The sequence below is a fragment of the Triticum aestivum genome, chromosome 4B (assembly GCF_018294505.1).
Source record: "Triticum aestivum cultivar Chinese Spring chromosome 4B, IWGSC CS RefSeq v2.1, whole genome shotgun sequence".
NCBI lineage: Eukaryota > Viridiplantae > Streptophyta > Magnoliopsida > Poales > Poaceae > Triticum > Triticum aestivum.
The window spans coordinates 618,265,706-618,290,144 of NC_057804.1; the positions used below are offsets into that span (position 1 = coordinate 618,265,706).

At 47.8% G+C, this 24,439-nt stretch overlaps 3 protein-coding genes across 15 annotated transcripts; 2 read left to right on the forward strand and 1 right to left on the reverse strand.

Annotated features, from left to right (window-relative positions):
- Nucleotides 1-277: 277 nt before the first annotated feature.
- On the forward strand, nucleotides 278-3,659 carry LOC123090289 (phosphoinositide phospholipase C 2-like). The gene is made up of 5 exons (XM_044511663.1): nucleotides 278-449; nucleotides 2,502-2,703; nucleotides 2,820-2,937; nucleotides 3,294-3,440; nucleotides 3,523-3,659. Exons 1-5 carry the CDS (start codon nucleotides 278-280, stop codon nucleotides 3,625-3,627), a joined length of 744 nt encoding a protein of 247 aa, XP_044367598.1. The 3' UTR covers nucleotides 3,628-3,659.
- Nucleotides 3,660-4,033: 374 nt separating this feature from the next.
- On the forward strand, nucleotides 4,034-4,703 carry LOC123089422 (chitinase 11-like). Its single transcript, XM_044511105.1, has 2 exons — nucleotides 4,034-4,326; nucleotides 4,424-4,703. Exons 1-2 carry the CDS (start codon nucleotides 4,035-4,037, stop codon nucleotides 4,498-4,500), a joined length of 369 nt encoding a protein of 122 aa, XP_044367040.1. The 5' UTR covers nucleotide 4,034; the 3' UTR covers nucleotides 4,501-4,703.
- A 10,379-nt stretch (nucleotides 4,704-15,082) lies between these two features.
- LOC123093624 (uncharacterized) lies at nucleotides 15,083-17,922 on the reverse strand. 13 transcript variants are annotated; one of them, XR_006445446.1, is made up of 6 exons: nucleotides 17,110-17,922; nucleotides 16,717-16,777; nucleotides 16,582-16,611; nucleotides 16,189-16,282; nucleotides 15,642-15,741; nucleotides 15,083-15,463 (listed from the first exon to the last, which is right to left on the reverse strand). XR_006445446.1 is itself a non-coding variant. In XM_044515634.1 (6 exons), exons 3-6 carry the CDS (start codon nucleotides 16,747-16,749, stop codon nucleotides 15,171-15,173), a joined length of 450 nt encoding a protein of 149 aa, XP_044371569.1. In that variant the 5' UTR covers nucleotides 16,750-16,777; nucleotides 17,110-17,300; nucleotides 17,600-17,913; the 3' UTR covers nucleotides 15,083-15,170. The 13 variants fall into 13 exon arrangements, 11 of the variants coding, with proteins under 11 accessions (XP_044371569.1, XP_044371559.1, XP_044371568.1 ...); XM_044515634.1 differs by lacking the exon at nucleotides 15,642-15,741 and having other exon boundaries at nucleotides 17,110-17,300; nucleotides 17,600-17,913; XM_044515624.1 differs by lacking the exon at nucleotides 15,642-15,741 and having other exon boundaries at nucleotides 17,110-17,320; nucleotides 17,600-17,913.
- Nucleotides 17,923-24,439: the final 6,517 nt, after the last annotated feature.

The window sequence follows — 24,439 nt, forward strand, 5'->3', positions numbered from 1 at the left end:
CACCTGCTTCCGCGATGAGCACGACACGCGGCGAGCGTCCTATTTCGCCGGCACGTCGACGGGGCCACGGCGGCCACGCCCAAAGCGCCGAGCGGCTGCTCCCCAGGAGCGCGGGCGTAGGCTGGTGCACGGCCTCACGCCCACGCCGTCGCCGTCGCCATCTCCATCGCCACCACCACCTCCTCGCATGACGAAGGAAGCCCGTCTCGTGCAGCGTGTCATGGAGGACTCCATAAGCACGCACGACGAGCGGCAATAGGACGGCTTGGAGGAGGCCATGGCACTGTCTGCCGCCGGCAACGTGGCCTTCCCGGAGCTGCAGATGGCGGCCTTGACGGAGGAGAGGAGGGAGGACGCCATGGAGGAGGAGCCGTCGGCCGCCTTCCAGCAGCTGGTGGGCACGGGGTGGGCCTGGTCCTGCACTGCTCCGGAGATGGCCGCCGGCGTGGGCGTGAACTGGCGCGCCACTCCGCCGCAGTCACCGGAGCGGGAGGCGTCGCCACGGGAGGAGGTGTTGCAGGCACCTCCCGCCGTCCAGCCCGCCCCCGTCTACCACGCACCGCACGCACCGCCGGCCCACCTGTGGACGCCGCCGGCCTACGTCGACCTCGTCAGCGACGACGACGACACCGGCGGCCACTGAAGAGGGCCACGGCGACGGCAACGACGGGCACGGGCAGGAGCGCGCCGACGGCGACCGTTTTTTTTTTACTTTTTTATGTTTAATTATCAATGTGACGAAACTGGGCCGTTTTGTGGCCATGGACCCCCCAGCTAAGTTTTATCTTTATTAAACTGCGTTTATTTACTTTTTTAGTCATTTTTTTATGTTTTCTTTTTTTTTATTGCTTTCCTGACACGGACGTGATTTGAGGTGCGGCCGCGCGGTGGGCGCACGCACGACCCACTGGACACAGCCGGACACGGGCGAACCCATCGGCGCCCCAAAGGGACAAAATCCGGCCAATCCGGACGTTCGTTTAGGGTCGTGCGGTGGAGTTGGCCTTACGTAGCACACTCCAAACCAGCAAAATGACGTCCGTAGCAATCAGTGCATCGTCCCTGGCAGCCTACTAACCACGACTCAACGACTCTGCCACGGACAAGAGCCCAGAGCATGTGCAAAGCCTTGCCACGATCCACATCACATTGCCATATATGCCGACTGAGATGGATTCCAGTAAAGCATGGCGCCATTGCGTTGCATTCACCCATTCAGCGATCCGAGGGAACACCGGAGCTCCGGCCACGGCGTCTCGCAGCCCAAATCCGCGAAAACCGACGTACCAATCAGTCCACCCTCCGCAGCGTGCAACTTTCAAGCCATGTGCGAGCCCTGTACCTGATCACGACCTACCTTCGCTTCATCGCAGAAATATACGTACTACAAAGAAAAGACCACAGCCTCCGATCGAGTTAATTGCACAGAAGTACCACAATTCGGGCATCACATACAGATTGGTATCACGATTGCTAATTTTTGCGTGTCAGTACCAATATTGGTCCAAATTTTTGCAAAAAAGGCTAAAACGCTAATTTATACGTATTGACAGTGTATCTGACCATTGGAGCCCGCCTGTCAGGTGCCGACGTGGCATATTTTTTGCAAAAAACCCCTTGGCTTTATATGTAATCACATAAATGCCCATTTTTTCGCAGGAAAACCGCCATTGAGAAGGATTTTTTTTCGTTCGCAAGTTTTTCACAGACTTGTTCGAAAGTTTCCGGCGAATTAAACAAATACGAAAACCGCCATTGAGAAGGATTTTTTTTCGTTCGCAAGTTTTTCACAGACTTGTTCGAAAGTTTCCGGCGAATTAAACAAATATATAACCGAAACGAAAAATCGCGCGCGAGGGAGATTCGAACCCGCGTCCTCCAGGTCTGCGGCTGCGCGCGCTATCCACTAGGCCGCAGCGACGTTGTTGACGGGATCCAGGTGAAGCATTTCTTATACTAGCACACACACGCTGGGCCGGCAGCTGGGCCAAGCAAAGCCTGCCATATTTTACAAAAAAATTAGTAGATGCAAAATGATCATTTTTTCTTATTTTTACACAGGCTGTATTAATAGAATTATCTTTGAGAAAAATATTAGTTTGGTAAACATGCAGATTACTACATGTGTTATTTTTTGACAAATAGAGATATGAACCCGAGAATGAAACTTTCATCGTTTTAAAAAGGTTCAATATATAGGTGACAAATGGTTTTATAATACAAAAAAAGTTCATCGTATATTTATATAAAATCATTGTATATAAAAAAATGTTCAATGTTCAGTGTGTATTTACAAAAAATATGGCAGAATAAAAAGTTCACTATAAACTTCTGAATCTCAGTCATTACCATTGGCAGCCCTATCTTTCCCCTTCTTTTTTGCTCTGCTTTTTTACAAGTGCCCTGGCCATGTAAATCGCTTCTATCTTCACCTTGGAGGTCCCTTATTTTCAACACCGTTCCGCTGCAATCTGTTGAACCGTGATCGGATCTGTACACAGATGTTGAGGACCAATGCCTTCTTTTTTTCCAACAGCATCTAGCACCACAGTATAAACACCTTATTACTATTAGAGCAGGAAAGCCAAAGGGGGGTACTACGTCTGATGCCTTGAAGTGTGACCCAAACAAAGTTAGGCGGCTCAGTTTGAGCGAGCAACAGCTTGCCAAAGCTGTAGTTAATCATGGCACTGAAATAGTGAGGTATATATCTAAATGAAGTTGCTCATATTATTAACAGTAGTTTATATTCATCTTTAATAGGCAGAGATCCTCTTTTATTTAATCATACTGAAGTGTTCAATAATATTGCTAACAAGGTTTACACAGAGGAATCTACTGAGGATATACCCAAAGGGCACTCGGGTTACTTCTTCCAACTACAATCCATTTATTGGTTGGGTGCATGGTGCTCAGATGGTAGCCTTCAATATGCAGGTGCATTTCTGTTTCCGAGTAATCTATCCAGGGCAATGGTCTTGCTTGATGGTCTGAATATCCAATTATGCTCTGAATATCAAATGGCAGAAATATATAGATGATTATAGTTATACGAGGTCAATGCGGAATAACCCTTAGCTTCTTATATGAACTCAAGTGGGATGCAATCTGTGCCATATGTGTGTGTGTGTGTGTGGCAATATTTAACACGGGGATGCTTTAGATTTGGCAGATCACAATCTGTCATCAATTCGGGCATACACTTGCCTAAATTCGAGCAAGAAGTTAATGTTTATTGGTCATATGCTGTCCCTTTCGTACTGGCGTGTTCTAATTCATGATATTCCTTGCAGGGATATGGAAGAGCCCTTTGGTTAATGCATGGATTTTATAAAGCCAATGGTGGCTGTGGCTACGTGAAGAAACCGGATTTCTTGATGCAGTCTGAGCCGGAAGTTTTTGATCCAAAAAAGCCTCAACCTGTTAAGAAGACCTTGAAGGTATGGCTTTATTTAGACATGTGTTCAGTTTTGTTTGTGCCGCTCGAAATTAGAGTCAAATCAACTGCTGCTTTTCATTCAGGTAAAAGTGTACATGGGTGATGGTTGGCGGATGGACTTCAAGCAGACACACTTTAAATGTTTCACCTGGATCCCGTCAATAGCGTCGCTGCGGCCTAGTGGATAGCGCGCGCAGCCGCAGACCTGGAGGTCGCGGGTTCGAATCTCCCTCACAAGTCCGTGAAAAACTTGCGAACGAAAAAAAATCCTTCTCAATGGCGGTTTTCCTGCGAAAAAATGGGCATTTATGTGATTACATATAAAGCCAAGGGGTTTTCTGCAAAAAATATGCCACGTCGGCACCTGACAGGCGGGCCCCAACGGTCAGATACACTGTCAATACGTATAAATCAGCGTTTTAGCCTTTTTTGCAAAAATTTGGACCAATGTTGGTACTGACACGCAAAAATTAGCAATCGTGGTACCAATCTGCATGTGATGCCCGAATTGTGGTACTTTTGTGCAATTAACTCCCTCCGATCGCTACAAAACCAGGCTCCTCTAGACTCTACTTTTCGCTCTGGTGTCAGGAGCATGAGGGTTTTCGGGCTGCTCGCTGTCTCCGGCGCGGCGCTGCTGCTGGCCGCGGCCGGCACGGCAAGCGGCAGCGTGGCGTCGATCCTCACGCGGGACACGTTCTACTCCATGCTGAGGCAAGGCCACCACGGCGGCGGCGACGGCGGGTGCGACGGGGGCGCCTTCTACACCTACAACGCGTTCGTGGAGGCCGCGAGCACGTTCCGCGGCTTCGGCACCACCGGCGACCAGGCCACCCGCCGCCGGAAGCTCGCCGCCTTCTTCGCGCAGACTTCCCACGAGACAACCGGTATCTTTTTTTTACCTTACAGTCGACGCGTGCGCATGTACAATCTGACGATCGCTACCATGTGTGACGTCGTTGCTGTGCGTGCTCGTGCGCGCAGGTTACTGCTGGGTGAAACAACGGAGCCCGGCCGGCGATCAGTACTACGGGCGAGGTCCCATGCAACTCATTCAGTAAGGGCGTGTTTGGTTTAAGTTTTGAACAGTAGTCGCATTGCATACACTTCTCAATTTAGTATGGTTGAGAAAAAATAGGCCCTAATACGCCATATGCGACTTGTTTGGTTGCCTGTATCCAGTGTCCCTGCATTAGTTAATACGCAAGTATATTTTGTTTGGTTGGCTGCATCGGCCTAGCGGCACATGTGTTAAACAGAATATTGTTATAGGTTAATTAGGAGGCTGTTAATATTTGTAGTTATCTCCTTGTCCCTTGTAACAATACTTGTAATCTCGGCTATGCCGTGCCCTAGAGGCTGCATATATAAACACTTCCCCGGCCGCCCTATGGGCTGTGCCGAATCCCAATCTCTTTCTTCTGTTTCACATGGTATCAGGCCATCACGCGTAATCGCACGATGGGTTCCCCGACGGCCTCCGCTTCCTCCTCCGCTGCTCTCACAACCCTATCCCTGCCCGCCGCCTTCAACGGGCCGCCGGCATCCGCCGTCCCTCCGCCTTCTGCTAGCCTCATCACCGCCAAGCTCACCACCTCCAACTTCCTCCTATGGCGAGCTCAGGTTCTTCCTCCTCTGCGCATCGCCGGGGCTACGGGCTACGTCGACGGCACCCTCACAGCCCCTGCCAAGCTCCTGGAACCTGATGACAAGGGTGAGCGCGCTCCAAACCCTGCATATGCAAACTGGTACCGTCAGGACCAGATTGTTCTCAGTTACCTCCTCGCATCCCTCTCCGATGAAGTGTTGCAGCAGGTGCATCGCTTTGAAACCTCTCGCGCCATCTGGGCGCATGTCGAGGAGATGTACAACATCCACTGCCGTGCCAGCATCGTCCAGATCAAGCTGGACATGACGGTCTTCCGGAAGGGCAACCTCTCAATGGCGGACTACTTCGCCAAGATCCGCGCCAACGCCGACCAGCTCGCTGCCGTCGGCCGTGTCATGCGTGATGAGGACATCATCACCGCCGTCATCACCAGTCTCGACAGCGACTACGAGCCTCTCATCACTGCTGACACGACTCGTCTTGATGGCATGTCCCTTGGGGAGTTTTACTCCCACGCCATCGCCTTTGAACGCCGTCGTGAGTACAACGCCGCTCGCCTTCATCCCAGCGGCTCCTCCGTCAACTACGTCGCTCGGGACTCCAACGGCAACACCAACAACAACCCTCCCAATCGGGGCAAGGGCAACTACCGTGGCAAGGGTCGCGGCAACGGCGGTGACCGCGGCGGCTACAACAACTCTCGCGGCGGTGACCGCGGGAATCGTGGCGGTGGTGGTGCGCGCCAGCAAGGCGACTTCGGCGGCAATCGAGGCGGTGACCGCGGTGACTACGGCGATAGCGGTGACAACCGCGTCCAGTGCCAGCTCTGCCGCGGCCCTGGGCACTATGCCTGGGAGTGCGGCCAGCGCTACAACCACGCCTTCCAACCACAACAATCCAAGATGGTTGGTCTCGCTGCTGCATCTGCTCCTTCCATCTTAGGAGATCTCGCCTGGTTCACAGACACTGGCGCCACCGACCACATCACCGGCGACCTCGATCGCCTCACGATCAGGGAGAAGTATCCAGGAAGGGATCGCATCCACACAGCCGACGGCTCAGTTTTGCACATAGCTCATAGTGGTCATGCAATCCTTCCTACTCCCTCTGCCAATCTGAAACTTCGAAATATATTGCATGTTCCTAATGCTGACAAAAATATTCTTTCCGTTAATCGCCTTGCCGTTGATAATCATGCTTATCTAAAGTATTACCCTACTCATTTTCTTATGAAGGATTTGATCACCAAGAGGGTTCTACTTCAAGGCAGATGTGAGAATGGGCTCTATCCCATTCGGCCATCACCTCCTCGTGCTTTGTCTTCGGTTAGGTTATCTGCTGAAGATTGGCATGCAAGACTTGGCCATCCCTCCACGCAAGTTTTTCAGCAAGTTTTATCTTCAAATAAGCTAGCTTCATCTAGTCGGTCTTTGACCCATGTGTGTAATGCTTGTCAGCAAGGCAAAGCACACCAGCTACCTTTCCCTAGATCATCGAGTGTTTCTTCCTTTCGCTTAGAACTTATTTTTTCGGATGTGTGGGGACCCGCCAAAACCTCTTCTGGCGGGTTCCAGTACTATGTCTCATTCATTGATGATTATAGTAAGTTTGTTTGGATTTACCTTCTCAAACGGAAATGTGATGTGTTTGATGTTTTTCGTGATTTTCTTGCTCACGTTGAACGCCTCTTGTCTCGCAAAATTCTATGTGTCCAGTCCGACTGGGGTGGTGAGTACGAGAAACTCAGCAACACCTTTTTTCGTCAACTTGGTATTATGCATCACGTTTCCTGTCCACACACACATCAACAGAATGGTTCTGCCAAAAGAAAACACCGTCACATTGTTGACATGGGGTTATCTCTGTTATCACATGCGTCCATGCCTCTTCGTTTTTGGGATGAGGCATATCTTTCAGCTTGCTACCTCATCAATTGACTCCCTAGTCGTGTCATTGGCAACACAAGTCCTATGGAAAAACTGTTTAACACCAAACCCGACTATACATCTCTCCGTATGTTTGGGTGTGCTTGTTGGCCCAACTTGCGCCCATATAACACACATAAACTAGCTTTTCGATCTCAACAGTGTGTATTTGTTGGGTACAACATTCGTCACTAGGGCTACAAGTGCTTACACTTGCCCACTGCCCGCGTGTACATTTCTCGCGATGTCACGTTTGACGAAACATTTTTTTCCATTCGCTAGTACTCTCCCCTCTCCCATACCTCCTAGGGTAGCCGAACATGCCATATTATTATTCGCATGACCACATGAACTATTTTACACCTGGTTTGCGTGCTAACTTGGATGCAGGATCTCCCACGGCGTAGAGAATCCCAGGCGAAACCACCACGGGATCTCAGGAGGATCCTGGTGATCGATCCGAGGCTGATCCGGTCTTGGATCCCGCGCAGTCAGCGGACAGCGATGCGTCTTCCCCCGCGCCTGGCAGTGGCGGTGCAGCGGCCTCCCCAGTTGGCCGCGTGGCGCCCATTGACGGGCCGGCCTCCCCTCCACCCGCACCCGCGGCTCCACCCGCGCTAGTGGCGGGGTCCACACCTGGGCCGGCCTCCCTCCAGCCCGACAGGCCTCGGGGCGAGCCACACGTTGCTTCCGAGTGGGCTGCCGCTGCAGTTTCTGCCGTCCCGACAGCTTCCGGCTCGGGATCCCAGGCAGATCTCAGTCCCGCACGCTCTGCCGCCGGTACGGGATCCCAGGAGGATCTCCCGCCTAGATCTTCTGCTCCGCGCGGATCCAATGCTCCGCCCGGCCACACCATGGTGACTCGCCTACGTGACAACACACGCAAGGCCATGCAACGCACCGATGGCACGGTCTTGTATGACCCGTCTCGACGTGCGTTTCTCGCCTCGCGGGAACCTACTGATCATCGTGAAGCTCTCCATTCTCCTGTGTGGCGTGCGTCCATGCAACTCGAGCTTGCGGCTCTTCATCACAATGGCACTTGGTCTTTGGTTCCACCACCATCTAATGTCAATGTAATTGACTGCAAATGGGTTTTTAAACTCAAACACAAGGCGGATGGCACAGTTGATCCTCATAAGGCACGACTCGTTGCAAAGGGGTTCAAACAACGATATGGCTTGGACTATGATGATACGTTCAGTCCTGTCGTCAAACCGGTCACTGTTCGCTTGGTTCTCTCCATTGCGGTCTCTCGTGGGTGGTGTTTGCATCAGTTGGATGTCCAAAACGCCTTTCTTCATGGTGTGCTTCAGGAGGAGGTGTAGATGCGACAACCACCTGGTTTTGTGGATCCCCGGGCACCACGACATCTATGCAAGCTTAGGAAGGCAATCTATGGGCTTAAACAAGCTCCTCGGGCGTGGTATTCTAGGCTTAGTGCTCGGCTTCTTCAACTTGGTTTTGTGGCATCTAAGGCGGACACCTCATTGTTTGTCTTTCATCATGCTCGTGTCACCATGTTTATGCTTGTTTACGTGGATGACATCATTGTGGCCAGCTCGTCGCCTACTGCTACCACCAAGTTGCTTGCTGATCTTCAGGCTACCTTTGCTATCAAAGATCTCGGCCCTTTGCATTACTTCCTTGGAGTTGAGGTGAGATCGTCGCCAGGGGGGATTGTACTTTCTCAACAGAAGTATATTGGCGACATTCTTCATCGAGCAAATATGGATAATTGCAATATCTCCACCACACCCATGTCTTCGGCCGAGAAGCTCACCAAGGAAAGTGGGTCGCCCTTGTCTCAAGATGATAGCACCAAGCATCGTAGCCTGGTTGGTGCTCTTCAATATCTAACACTTACCAGGCTAGATATATCCTTTGCAGTAAACCGTGTTTGCCAGTTTCTTCATGCACCCACAACTATACATCTCTCAGCAGCCAAACGGATTTTGAGATACTTAAAGTATACTCGGAGCATGGGTCTCTCTATAAGGAAGTCTCCTTCAATGCTGTTGAGCTGTTTTTCTGATGCAGATTGGGCAGGGTGCAGTGATGATCGAAGATCTACCGGTGGTTTTGTTGTCTTTGTTGGTCCTAATCTTGTGTCCTGGAGTTCGAGGAAACAAGCCATGGTTTCTCGCTCAAGCATAGAGTCTGAATATAAAGCACTTGCAAACGGAACAGCTGAGATAATCTGGATCCAATCAGTCCTTGGTGAACTTGGGGTTTTCTTGGCAAGACCACCTGTGTTGTGGTGTGATAACTTGGGAGCTACTTATCTATCTGCTAATCCAGTATTTCATGCCAGGACTAAGCACATAGAAGTAAACTTTCACTTTGTTCGAGAGAGAGAGTTGCAGCCAAGGCACTAGATGTTAGGTTCATCTCTTCTAAAGAGCAAGTTGCTGATATATTCACAAAGCCATTGGTTGAGACAATGTTTGTCTCAAATAGATACAATCTGAATCTTCTTGAGGAAAGTTTAGATTGAGGGGGTGTTAAACAGAATATTGTTATAGGTTAGGAGGCTGTTCATATTTGTAGTTATCTCCTTATCTCTTGTAACAATACTTGTAATCTCGGCTATGCCGTGCCCTAGAGGCTGCATATATAAACACTTCCCCGGCCGCCCTATGGGCTGTGCCGAATCCCAATCTCTTTCTTCTGTTTCACAACATGAACACGGCGTTTGGTTGCATACGGCGTACATGTTGTGCTTACCTTGTACCCTAGTTGGTGAGCTTACCCACAATGATCACACCTAGCACACCAACGCCACAACACAGCAATGGTGATGAACTGGGCGAAGATGATGAAGCTCTTCAGCTTCAGGCCGAATTGACGATCTACCTTAGCAGCTTCCACTTTGACAGCTCCAACCTTGGCACTGTCGACACTGCTGCCTCCGTGCTTTCGCACCCAGGCGGAGTAAGCTTGTTCTGCTGCCTGCCTATTCTTGAACCCTCTATAGTTGTTGTTGCTATACGATGTCACTTGTGCATTGGCTTCTTCCCATGAACTATAAACCCCTGGAACCTCACCGATGAACACGGCATACCACTTGCCCTAGCAATGCACAGGAGCAAGAGTTGAAGCAACAAATCAATGGAGCACAAGTAGAAAGCAAAGTAGCACACAAACAACAATGAAGCAGAAGAGAAGTAAAACATGCATGATCATACGGCATAGCAAGTTCAACCTAGCACTACCTTGGTGTTAACCTACCATCACATCCAAAAGAGGGTGTCGTCCTACCACCGCAAGTTCACCATCTGCGTGAGGGTTTAGTATATACCACCTCACCAAAATATACAGACCATCAAATAGTTTTTGAGCCCTAGCTACACAAAATGTACGTCGTCATCGTCATCGTCGTCGTTGTCGCCACCGCCATCGCCGTAGGGGATCATGCACGCTCATAGGCAGCACTAATCTAGTAGTAGTGCTTGCCCAACCAGCTCCTGAGCCACAACACCCTGTGAGCGTCAGCCATGGCAACGAGTCCAACACCCTGGACCTTGTTGTCAAGCAGGTGGCTGAGAGCTGCCATGAGAGCTTCGTCGCTGAAGCCACCCTAGGTCATGACAGTGCCATACAGGTCAGGGTGGACGTCGAGGGGCTTGCACTCCCTGATGGCTGTTGCCACCTCCTTCACTACCTCGGTCATGCTGCAAAAGACATTGATATCCTCCTCCATCAGGCCTCCTCTCTTCCTCTTCCTATCATGGACGGGGTCAGATGGCTTGTCGAAGAGCTTCGCAGCGGGCTTGTCAGGGCCATCAAGGACCTCGACGTCCGGTGTCCCAGGAAAGTCTGGCATGGGAGAACCAAGAGGCTCACCCGAGCCCATGGCATGCTTCCCAGTTGCCAGCCCGAAGGAGAAGATGTACTGCATCTGGCTGTAGTTCTGGATGGGTGTGTTGAGGAACTCAGTGTCCCTTGGGTGGTCCTAAGAATGGAACACAAGTGTTGTTAGTTACGATTAGGAGTAGGCAATGGTGGACAGTATGAAAAGGAAGAGGGCTGTGAGCTAACCGCGACATGGCCGGCGTAGTGCTCTGCCTCCAGAACTATGGAGCAAGTGTTCTCGTCCATGAGGCGCCTCTAAGGTCTCTCAGCTTGGACACTTGGATCCATCGACTTCTCCACTTCCTCAGGTGGTTGTACACCTGGGTGGCAGCACCTCTTGCCCACAGAACTCGAACACCAGCTTCGCAACGGTGTTCAAGTGCACCTCCTTGAAGCCCTTGTCAGTCCTAACTCCACTAGAGATGAGCTCACAGATCTTGTTCAACCCGAACGTGGACATGAACGGCTGCCACTTCATGTTGTTGGACCTACCATCCTTCTTTGCCTTTGATGCTGCTAGCTTGATTGCAGCGGCAGCAGCAGCAGCAGCAGGAGTTGGCTCAACGAGCACTATTGGCACATAGAGGGAATCGGACTCGAACACCTTTGAATCAGGTGCCATCTCGGACATAGGCTGCGAGTCCTCGACAAACGATGGAGCAAACTGGCTGTCGGACACGACAAGGGCCTGACTAAGATCTTGTGTCTGTGTGGTCATGTCCTACAATCGTAGCACGCATTGACAGTGAGCATAGCACACAACACACCGTACAATCCATGAAAGCAGGAGCATACATGTAGATGGTTCATCACTATCATAGCAAGCACATGCTTCATCACTATCATACTAAGCATACCAAAAAATCTATGAGCAGGAACATACATCTACAACAAACAGCATGCTACAGATGAACCACCAATAGCTACAAATCACAGATCTAAGCATGATTCAACACAAGCACAAGGTTCAACTTCAAAGTCTACTACTAATCTAGCCTACCACATGCTTGAACATCTAGCCCTATCACAAATTGCAACCGCAGCATAGCAACCAACCATATTAGCTAACAGATCAGACCACTAATCAACCATGCATCTAGATCAAACCCTAGCTGCAGCTCAGATCTAGCTAGAAGGAACAGAGAGAAAGGGGGACTGAACTCACAGAGGCCATGGCTGCAGCTTGAGGACGAGGGGGGACGGTCGTGGAAGATGAACGCCGGCCGGTGAAGGAGCTCCGACGCCGTGGACCACTGCCCGATGAAGATGCGCCGCTTACCTGCTCGTCGGTGCCGATGCGCGTCGGCGGGAAAGCTCGAACGGAGGAAGAATGGTGGAGGGAGTTGGGGCGGTGAGGGAGGGGCTAAATAGGGGTGGAGCGGCGGGAGGTGAGCCAAAATCCTCCTGCCAATTTTTTGTCGACGCGGGCGAGCTCACGCCATCTCCCCTGCTCGCACGAGGGGAGAAGTGCGTCGCCCTCCCCTGCCTCGCCCGAGCCAGGCTCGCGAGCTACTGCCGATTCGTGCGTTTCCCCTGGGCTTGGCCTGGACATGCTTTAAGTTTCATGCGATGCGGGCCGCACAGTGAATGCAGGAAACCAAATGGGCCAAATTCTTCCTGCCTGGGCCAGGCTGGGCCTAATGCGGGCAACCAAACACGCCCTAAGGTGCACAACACTCTGTCTGATCCAAGCTCCTTTGTTCGTCCATGTTCTCGTTCACTTGGGGTGTGTTTGGTTGCCCGCATAGAGCCCAACCAGGCCCGCGCGGGAAGTAAGAGGCCTGTTTGGTAGCCCGCATACACTATTGGGCCTGCATTGCGCGCTTCTTAAAGCACCTCTGGGCCTGGCTGGCTGGAAACGCAAGAATCGGCAGTTTCTCTGCAGTCAGGCCGAGCGGAAGCGCAACGAGCATGCCCCTGCACGAGGAAAAACGGGAGGGATGCGAGGTGCTTACGTGTTGTCTTCTTCAACCTCCAGTAAGCTCCTCTCTAATCTCCTCTCTTTCATGCCCCTCTAATCTACACAACGATACTTCAATTCATGGTAAGCTCTACACGAAAAAGATGCACATCGATGCTACGGTTCCATTAGGCGATCGGTTCGTAGTTTCGTCAGCCGTAAGTTCTTAATCTCGTGTTCTCGTTTGGAGCTATTCTGGATGAATTTTGTCAGATTCGCCGTGCACGATCGATCATTTGAAATTTCTTTTGACCAGCAGCCTAATCTCGCAGTTCCTCACAACATTCGTGTTGTAAGTTTTTGGTTTCGACGATCGTAGCTTCATCTCTCTTTCAACAGCAGTCTACTGCACTGACGCCGCCATGTCGAGCTCCTCTATCCTCTGCTCAGAGCCCTCCTATTCGTCCCTCTCGACGCCGAAGACCTCCCCTTTGATCTCCTTGCCCGCGTGCTACTACACTAGAGTCATTTCTGGCGTCGCTCATCTCGGCCTACTCTCTGTCGTCCTACTACTACACTGACGCTGCCATGACGCGCACACTGCTTTCTTGTGTCCTCTGCCTCCGTGCACACTGCAGTTCGCTGCGCCGCTGACGGGGTCGATCATCTCCGCCTCCTCTCTCTCGCCCTACTACACTGGAGTCGTTTCCGGCGTCGATCATCTCGGTCTCCTCTCCCGTCCACTGCACTGACGATAGCATGGCGCGAGCACTGCATTCTCCTCTTCTGTCCACTGTCTTTGCGCGAGCACCGCAACTAGTTCGCCGATGGTGTCGCTCGCCGTGCCACCGACGGGGTTGCTCGTCCACGACTCCATGCTTGTCATGTCATACACGGCGCCACGACCACTATCTACCGTAGTCGCCATTGTCCGCCCACACTGCACTTCTTCTCCCCTTCCCTCTGCTAGCTCTTAACCCTGTCTGCTAAGTGAAGTGCTAGCTCTGAATCATACGTCATGCGTGCAACCAAACACCGAGTTCATGTGCCGCTTGGGCCAATGCAAACAACAAAACAAAGCGCACTTGCGTACTACCTAATGCAGGGACCCTAGATGCAGGCAACCAAACAACTCGCAGATGTCGCACATGAGGCTGTTTTTTCAGAACCAGTCTGGGTTGAGATGTGTATGCAACGCAACTACTATTCACTACAGCAACCAAACACACCATTGGCACTTGGTTCATGGTGATTTTAATCGCACTGCACGCACCGTGATGTGTATGCATGCACAATGAGCACAACTACCGGCGAGCCGGGGACGAGCTGGGGCTGGACCTGGTGGGGAAGCCGGACCTGGTGTCGACCGACTCCGTGGTGGCGTTGAAAGACAACCATCTGGTTCAGGATGACGCCGCCATATGGGGCGCAGAAGAGGCCGTCGTGCCACGCCGTGATGACCGGCGGCTGGAGGCCGTCGCGGAAGGACCGTCGCGCCGGGAGGCTCCCAGGGTACGGCATGACCACCAACATCATCAGCGGTGGACTAGCGTGCGGCAAGCGCCACGGGACGCCCCAGGGCAGGGACCGGGTCGGGTACTACAAGAGGTACTGCCGCCTGCTCCGTGTCCGGCTCGGCCGCAATGTGGCCTGCATCGACCAGAAGCCGTACGGGTACGGGGAAAAAGTCCATTTTAAACCTTGAACTTGTAGAGGTTAAGCGGAATGGACCCTCAAGTCAAAATCCCGGTCGATTGCATCCTAAACTATGCAATCCCGGTCTAAATCGAACCCTGACATCATTTGAAACGGGATTCATCTGGTGGGCCGGCCCTCTAAATTATTTTTTTGTTCAATAACAACAATTCCAAAAGGCGCACACCCTGGGGAGCTCGTAACTTTCGTTGAGACGGTTTTTTTTTTTTTTGAAATAACTTTCGCTAGGCCGGTTCCTGGTACTCGCGCGAAAAAACACTTCAAAAAAAGTTGGGAGCGATGATCGTGCACCCCCTGGGACCTCGTAACTTCCGCTGGGCCGGTTCCTGTTACTCGCGCCAAAAAAGCAGGAAAAACACCTCAAAAATAGTTCACAGCGAGGATCGAACTCGCGCCACAAGAACATCAAAGTAGTATGAATAACCACCTCACCTACGGTGCACTAATGATCAACTAGCGGTTGGGGCGCCACCTGTGGCGCCACCTGAGAGGAAGCTGGGCGGCGCCAGGTAGGAGGCGCACCTTCCACTTTTCTGTTTATACTATGTAGTATGCAGTATTATTGCATCAGACTCAAAGTAGCATGTGCATATTAAACAGAGGGAGCCAGGATAAACCAGGGATTTGAGATCATCGGGAACACAATAGAAAGTTCATTACACAATTGATGGCACATGTGACACATGCATCTTGGTTCTAACATCACAGTAATAGAAAGTACTGAAATCATCTCCAGAAAAAGATGAAAAACAGTGAAATAAAACATGTACAGTTGCCTTCAACATCTAACCATTTAAGTGGCTCTCTCTTGGACACTGTCCCCCATAGTGCAACCACCTTCCACATAGCAAGTAAATTGGGAAGGGAGGCAGTAATCCAGAAGTGAAGACCTGCCCTTTCACCAGAAACAGAATACCTCGGTGATGCAGACCTGACCTGCCATGAGGATGCTGGGGCTGTGAGAAGCATCATAGGAGATGGAGCTCGCTCCTGGAATCGCTGCCATGGACGGCGGAATGCTGACATGAATGAAAGAGGGTGAGGCGGACTGCAACATGCAATTTTACATGAGAACATGGGTGTCATGCATCCTGGATGTACTGGCATTAGTAATTGTTATGTACGAGTCATCTACACTAAACTTTGTACATACTTGAATGAAAATGACAGTAAAAATATCTGAACAAAGATGTTCACCTAAATGTACAGAACATTGTGGTGCAACATCGTTCATATCACATGGCATAGAAGCATTTTTTTTCAGAGCAAAGGCTCATTGGCAGCAACGTCACAACCTCTGAAGAAGAAAATGGACAGAGGGTATATAGATGAGATAACAATACATTGTTAATCTCCATATTAAAAAAATAAACTGACAAGTACAGATTGCCTAGCTTCAGAATCTTTGCGGTTTGTCTGGCGACACGACGATTATGCGTAAGTATTTTTTTTATCCAAAGCAGAACAGGAACAAGTCAAGATCTCAAAAAACATCACCAATAAAACCAATTTTTTATTTAGAAGAAGGTTTCTATTACAAAAAATGGAAACTTGGTAGATGGGGAAAGGAGCTAAAGAAAATGCACAAAACAGCCTTTTATTCTAAAGTTACACACTAAAGAGTAAACAAACATTGACTATCACTTTATGTTAATTAAAACCATACATCATATCAAACACAGTACATTGCCCTTTGCAAAAAAGGAATAAATAAATAAGATATTGAACTACAATGGTCTGGTACCTCTAGGCTCATCCTTCTTGGCAAATGATGCAAAAGATTGAATGAAATCAGACACCTTCCCAAATGTTGTCTCGGATATGGACTGGTTCAGAACCTGCACAACATAAACAATGATTTTTAGAGCACAAAACACAAGCAAGCATGCCAACAAATCCATGAATATTAGTCCAAAATCAAGTGATGCGACGGCTATGTGTATAATTATGTATGATGAAAAAATGGAAAGATCCGAATGGCTTGTTTTGTTATCAGGCACTGGCCCTGCTACTGCTGATTGCTGGAATCAGTCAAGGACCAGTTGGCCAAGTCGCCAAAATAAATTCCAAGATGCCCAATCAACACAACAGAGAGGCTGAGCAAGCACACAGAGTAGTAGGCATGTTGTTTACTCACCAAGGCCTTGCTGGTACTCCCATATTTGTTCTGGATGTGCAAACAACAACAAAAAAGTTTAGAATCACAACACGAAAACACCGGCGGAGCGAAGATAAACAATCAGTACTTGTCGGAGTTTAATCTCTGGCTTACTCTGAGCGACAAATGGGTGATGTAGATGAGCATCAGCCAGGTGTTGTAGTGCGCCAGAGTACTGCCACGCCCGAAGAGGTGAAAAATGGAAACTTAACCTTTCATGGATCAGCTAATAGAAGCTACCATCTGATTATCCTAGAAACCTTTCATGGATCAGCTAATAGAAGCTACCATCTGATTATCCTAGAAACTAATCTGGGCAATCAATTGCTCTAAGATAACAAAAGATGCATCGTACAAATAGAACAGTACATCGGTAATAAACATTTACCAGAGCAAATATTAGTTAAGTTATTGATATTCCAGCATAATTTCGCACCATGAAATTATGCTTACGGTGGCTGGAAAGAAAGAAATAAGTACCAAATGAATGCATCAACAGAAAATTACCTGCTTCTTCGATGCTTGTAACTATTTCCATTGTACACCCACTCGGTAACAGCAACAGCCTGCCTCAGTTTCCCTTTGCCTCGAGCCCTTTGAGTATTTGTAATAGATTATCTTCATTATATATTAGGTCAGCTTGTTTCATCATTCTAGTAAGCCTCCAATCACCCAAACTAAGGTCCCCTTCACTGAGCCTGGTGGACAAACTTGTTTACTGAATTTTGGAAAACAGAACACTTAGAGTTCAAATGTGACTTGATAATTAAGTGTGAATCTCATATAAAAATTACATGTGTTTATCATTCTTTTCCCACCCCCAAGCTGATTCCTAAGCTCGTTCCTTCTTTTTCTCCCATTCAATCATTTAGTTTTCCGGGTATCATTGCTACGAGCATTAGCACTAAGTCCAGGTCTCGTTGGTCGGGGTCGGGTGGGCAACCTGAAATTAAATCGAATCCGAGAGAGAGAGAGAGAAGAGAGATGGGGAGGGCACCTTCTCCATGGCTGTAGCACCAGGGCCAGAGCACCTTATCCATGGCATCTCAACGGGAACCAGTGCTCTGGCCGTGCCGGATCTGAGCCTGATTCACGTCCCCACCTTCTGCCCGATCTGGTGCGGGAGGGGGGGCGGTGCAAGTCGCTGATGGTGAGGAGAAGGAGAGAAGGGGTGGGAGCTTCAGCCTTTGGGGAGGGCGTGGGAGGTGGCGGCGGTGTGGGGAGGTCGGCGGTGGAGGCCGCAGCGGCGGACGAGAGAAAGCGAGAGGAATCTGGGGATGGGGATAGGGGAGTGCGCCGCTGGCCAATCCCTTTTTTCTGTTTTTTCCGCAACAAAACGAACCTGTCTCGTAGCGTTGCCGACGTGGACAGCACGAGAAGGCGCCTTGATGCGCAGCTGAATGGTTTTAATTAATAGCAAGGAGAACTTTAGAAGTACATTTGTAGTCGCGTAATTTATTACACATGTAAACGTTTACTGTAGCGATTTTTTTTTATTTTTTTATAATTTTTTTGGAAAAAGCTCATGAATTACAGAAAAGTTCATTTGTTTTAAAAAATAATCGATTTTGAAAAACAAACCACCAGGGCATATTGTTTTCAAATCCCATAAATATTTTTTTGAATGCTCAAATTATTTTAAAATATAAAAAAACCGGCCCATTTGGAGCTACTGAATAGCAGGCGCGAAAAAAATCTGAAAAGTTTTGCGGGGCCTCAGTTTTATTAGCTGTTGCAACTTGCCACCCGAACTAGTGAGTTCAACAGATAGATTCACGATGCGAAACATTATGTATCGAACTACTTTTGAACATTTGCAAATATTTTGCACCGAAGATTTTGTAATATCCATTGAACATTTTCTTAATATACAATGAAAATTTTAAATTATACACAATGAACATTTTTAAATATATGATAAATATTTTTAAATACACATTAAATATTTGGGTAATATACCACTGAACAAAATTCAAAAACATAGGGAACAATTTATATTCATTGAGCAATTTCTAATATACAATGAACATTTTATAATGCATGATGAACTTTTTTTGTAATATATATAGGAAAATGATCCGAAGGAAATAGAAAAAATAAATCAGAAAAAAGTAAAAAGAAAAGAATATAAATATAAATAAAAAAGAAAAATGAAAAGAAAGCAGAACCAGTAAAGAAAAACAAAAAAACAAATAACGAACGAAAAATGGAAGCAACAAGGCGCAGCACGCGCTGCCGTGAACTGGGTCGGCCCATCCACAGGCACTGCGAGCATTTCCTCCCCAATCCCGGTCCACGTCAGCAATCCCTGTTTGGGAAATGATCCAAAGGTTCGATTTAGACCGGGATTGTAGAGTTCAGGGTGCAATCGACCGGCATTTTGACTTGGGGGTTCATTTCGCCGGACCTCTATAAGTTCAAGGTTTAAAATGGACTTTTTCCACGGGTACGGTGGCTGATCAGTCAGCGAGTAGCTCATGCTCATGGTTGCTCGCTTCAGTGTTTGTTTGCTTGCCGGTGAAAACTAAAGAGAAAAAGAATAGAAGTTATTATAGCAAACTGAAAGGGCAAAAACCTTTGAGAGCGTGTTCTTCTCTAAGAGATGATTGTGTGTGGTCATTTCGATCTGGATGTGTGATATCATCAGGACATGTGACGTTCTACTAAAGAGCAGCTCTAGCAGACGCGCTATATCCTCCCTCCGCAAAATCGTTTTACGGTTAACCTTAAAACGATTTTGCGTGAAGTGATGCGCCACAGTGAAACATATCCCGCACAACTTTACTGCAAATTTAAAAACATAGATAAAACATACTCCCCCCTACAAAGTTCATCACACAACACATTGAAATTCATCATACATTGATAAACAGCAGATCTAACTGCACGAGCGGTGGCGTTTCAGTGCTTGACGCCAAGGAAGACCTCCTCCCCAACTTGCGGCAAGCATGGGCGAAGGCGTGCTCTTCCTTCGCCTCGGCAAGCCTCTTCTTCTCCCGCCTCGACAGCGCGCTCCTCGGTGCAGGTACAGTTCCTCGTGTAAGCAGTGGAAGTGGGCTTAAGGTGACCTCCCGCCGCTGCGGGAGACGCAACCGCTCTGCCGCACTTGCTCCGACCACCAAGCTTTGACCGGGGAGGAGGCCACCATGCCCGCGTGCGGATCCTGCCATTGCCCATTGGAAAAAAACTCTGTACCGGGTGGAATGCTCGCCGAAGTTAGAAAAGGGAGGCGACAGGGGAAAAGGAAGACATCGAGGGAAATGAAGCATGGGAACCCTAAATCGCGTCCCATCCGGTAGATATAGCGGCCGGGGGCAGTTTTGTGGTCTGCTCGTATCATTTTTACTGGCCGGACCAAATGGTTCAACATCAATCATTTGTAAGCCTTAGCTTTAGGACCGACATATACAGGAAGCGGCATTGTCTATTTTCCTACCATTGAATCACTTGGCTTCCTGCCTGCCTCTCTATCTAGCATGGTGTCTTTCTAGGGTCGTAACGTTTTTTACTTTTTTACTTGTAAAACTAGTTAGCCATAACAGATTGCGAAAGGTGCCGTCATCGACCTCATGTATTTGTCTCTGCTCCATGCTGGCACGCCCTCATCGGCACTGAAAGAAAATGTTGAATTATAGATGGGGTTTGGCCCATATAAGGCAATAATTCATGTTTAATCTCTAAAGGCACATGTAGGTGCATGGAAAGTGGTGAAAAGTTTAACACCATCTCACAAGTTAAGAAGAGTTGAGACCCCTTTTATAAAGTATGCTTTTCCTGTAGGCTGTAGCCATTGGGTGCTTGAGAAGAGGAGCTGCACATAGCTGGTGTTGGCTCTAGATTGATGATGTTGGTGTGCTTGGGATCTCGTCCCTGGCTTAGGCTATGGACGAAGGTCTTGCTCGACTTCTGTACACAAGATCATGTACCAGAAAATGAGATTTTTAATTTGATGTATAAAACTGAACATCTACGACAACTTTCTATAGTAATCATGTATTTCACTTAACTGGAAACTTTAAAAGTATGAAATACAGTACTACCTCCGTTTCATAATGTAGTGCATATAGTTTATTTTTGAGAAGTCAAACTTCACCAACTTTGACCAAGTTTGTGAAGAGAAATATTTACATCTAGCATGCCAAACATATATCATTAGATTCATAAGACATAGTTTCATATTTCATATAATTGATATTGTAGGTATAAATAGTTTTTTTTATAAACTTGGTTAAATTTTGAAAAGTTTGACTTATGAAAAAAAATCTACATGTACTACATTATGAAACAGAGGGAGTATCTTCTAAAGTGCTAAGCTCCCTAGGAATGGAGCGTCCTGGTGCATCCCAATATTTTTTGCATTTATGAACCCACATGTCATGGAGTGAATCGGTTGTGCGTTATGGTTGGGCCTACCCACACGTGTGAACATGACACTTCTATGCTGATCGAGAGACAAATCTTTAAAACCATAAATATTTTTTAATTCATGAATATCTTTTAAATTCATGTCTAATATTTTAGGATTAAGTTTTTCATATTTTAAGGTTTAGGGCATAGAGTTTAGGGGTTTAGAATTAAATTTTAACACTCCCTTCGATCCATATTTGGTTTCATAAACATTGATATATTTTTGCACAAACTCGGTCAAACTTTGAGATAGTTTGACCCTCTAACAAAGTTGGAAGTACATTCTTTCAAGGACGGAGGGAGTATATACTAACACCATCGGGGCTAGAAGTAAAAGTTGTAGTCCCTTCGTCCAAGTATGTTAGGTACCTAGGAGAACCCAGGAACTTCAAAAGTATTAGTCGCAGTTGTAATTAATTAATATCCCTCGTAATCTATGCATCCTCTCATTTGATTCTCCGATGCAATCCCCTTTCACTTATTGGCTCCTTTTTCTTGCATTCACATCTCAATCCTCCTATTCTCATGCATGAAGAATTAAATATTTCTTCAAATTCTGTTTTTTGAGGGCACACGACAGGCTCGTTTCAACCTCAAGCGTTCTTCTAGTAGCACTAGCGTAGCACAATGTGTCTTGGTCTTGGCGCAACTCCTTAAATGCCATATGGATGAAGGGGGAGTACCAAAAATATAAACACTTGATGCAAACCTAAAAATGAAGCCCACCTTTGTTATGCTCAGGGTTGGCCATAGATATGGGGAGCGGTTGTGTCTCACACACAGCGGCACACAAGCTCGTCTCGCCTCAAGGACGTGCTAAATTGGCCGGGCCATTATAACGCAGGTAAATGTATGCCAGTGTTTTTTGTTCATATTTTCAAAATAAATAAATATAAGTACATATATTTTAAAATGTTAATGTAATTAAATTTTTCAAATAATTTTTTTCTAACGCAGTCTTAATTTTTTTAGTGCATTTTGAAAAATATTTGTGGTATCTAAAAAATGTTCACGTGTTTCAAAAAAATTTACATGACACTTTCCAAATATGTTATACAATGTAAAAAAATGTTTATGTACCATAAAAAAGTAAGTTACCTCCTGAAAAAAGTTCACGTGTTCTGGAAATATGTCCATGACATTCCCAAAAAATATCTATACAATGTAAAAAAATGTTAAAATAGTATTAAAAATGTTCTGTACCATTTAGAAAATCAAAATGTATTTGATTTTTTTAGCATGTATTCAAAATATGTTGAAAAACATATATTTGAAAAATTATTAATCATATATCTATAAAATATGAAATATGTATTAAAATTGTTTTAGATGTTTAGTAAAATATACATTGTGTATGAAAAAAGTAGAGATCACAATATATACTATTTGGAAAAATATTAATCAGGTATTTCAAAAATATTAAACATGTATACAAAATTTTCCAAATATATACAAAATATGTACAATGTGAAAAAGAAGTAGACATGTGTTACAAAAGTGAAAATAAAGAACCGAAGAAAGAAACAAAGAAAATCAAAGAAACACGAAAAAGGGAAACAAATAAAAAGAAAATCTGAAAACCGTTGTAAAATAGTGTAAACCGAAAGAAAAATACAGGGCAGAAAAAGGAAAACAGACTCGCACGGAGGGAGCTGCAATACGGGGTCGGCGTACTAGCTTGGCGCAAGAGGCGAGTCGGAGCTAACCACCGCATCAGTGAATTCTAACCCTAGCCGCCGCCAGGAGAGCCCAATCTTCCAGCGCCGTCCTCCGGCGGCTCCCCTCCGCCGGCAACCTCGGTCGTCGATAGTGAGGAGAGTCGCCGGATCCACGCGTGTGGATCGTTTTTACTTCCTCGTAGTCTAGGTTTTTAGGTTGTGTCTTTGCTTCGGCGGCGATGATGACAGCGCTGAATAAAGATTCTTTGGATCCTTCCTTGACAAGGCCATTGGTCCTATGGTTGGGGATGAATTTGAAAACCAGTCTATTCAAACAAGGATGGCGTGGCGGCGGCGGCATCCTCGTGGTGGACCTGTGTCCTCGGGCTCCGCCGTTGCAACGACGTTTGCTCCAGCGTTGGCGCGGAGCTTGGGAGGTAGTCCAGGAGCGGATGCAGATTGTGGTCTACATTGATGACATCTGGAAGACGGAACATGTGCTGGGTTCGTGGTCCGTGGATGGCAGGTATGGTTTCCTTCTGCGGCGTCTTAGTCGCGGTGGGGTGCCAGATCTGGAGTTCGATGACGTGTCCGGGGTGTTGCCCCGGTCTGATTCCTTCAACGATAAGGGCTTCACTTTTGATGAGCCACCTTGAAGGTCCACAAAGCTGCATATCAGCGATGGAGTCGCGTCGAGCTCGGGTAAGGAGGTGATCCATCATTCTTTTCTTCGGTGGCTGCTGTCGTGGTGCCAGAGACAGGTGATGGGCGTTGGTGTCGAGCTCAGAGATGTTCTGCTATCTTTTCTGTTTTGTCATCATGTCAGTCCTTACCTGACTTGTACTTTAATCTTTATGATGTGAATGAGACACGTATTATCATTGAAAAAAAAAGGCGAGTCGGAGCTACGTCTCACTACTGCGATAGATACGTACATAGTACTACTTCCGTAAACTAATAAAAGACGTGTTGGATAGTGATGGAAAATGTTTTATATCATTTTAGGGAGGGGATATTTTAGTTTACTGATGAAGCTTTCCTACAGACTGTCTGCAGGCCGTTGTTGCGGCGACGGGCTCGTCGCTGAGGCGCCTCCAGCTTGTCCGGGTTGGGTAGATTGGCGAGGATGTTTTGACCGGGAGATGGTGTCGGCAGTTCCTGTGTGTCACGCTTCATGCGGGGGTGCTTTCCGTCGTCCCATTGTCAATGTGCGGCATCCGCCTCCAACATGGCTGAGAGATAAATGTTTTTGATGCCTCTGTCGAGGTCACCGCACACACTCCTGCAGGGATCCTTTCTGATGCACGGACTGCCTTCGACCCAGTCACATCGCCCGCTTCTAGCGTGCAAAGAAGCCTGTTCACCAAATTTCGCCGCACCAATGTCCTGCACCATCTCCTGCACCACTAGTGAAGTCACCACATCAGATATGCAGTTCTAGTCTATCTTGACTATGCCAGCTGGGTTGGCGGAGGAGACCGAGTTGCTTCGCACTGAGCTTCGTGATTGCCTTGCGTGAGTTGGAGTGTTTTGGGGAGAGGGGGGCACCCTCGCCAAACTAGAGGTTGTGCCAGTTATGTCCTCGATGCCTGAGCTTCAGATTGGGTATTCGGTTTGGGAGGAAGCAAGCCTTTATGGACATTTCTCCCCTTGTGCTACATCATGTTCGTCGTCGAGGCCTGTGCTGCTGCCTGCCTCTGCGAGTGTAGTCATCGGCAAGGTCATGACTACGGTGCTGCAGATTATGCCTGAGCTACATGAGCGTTATGGTG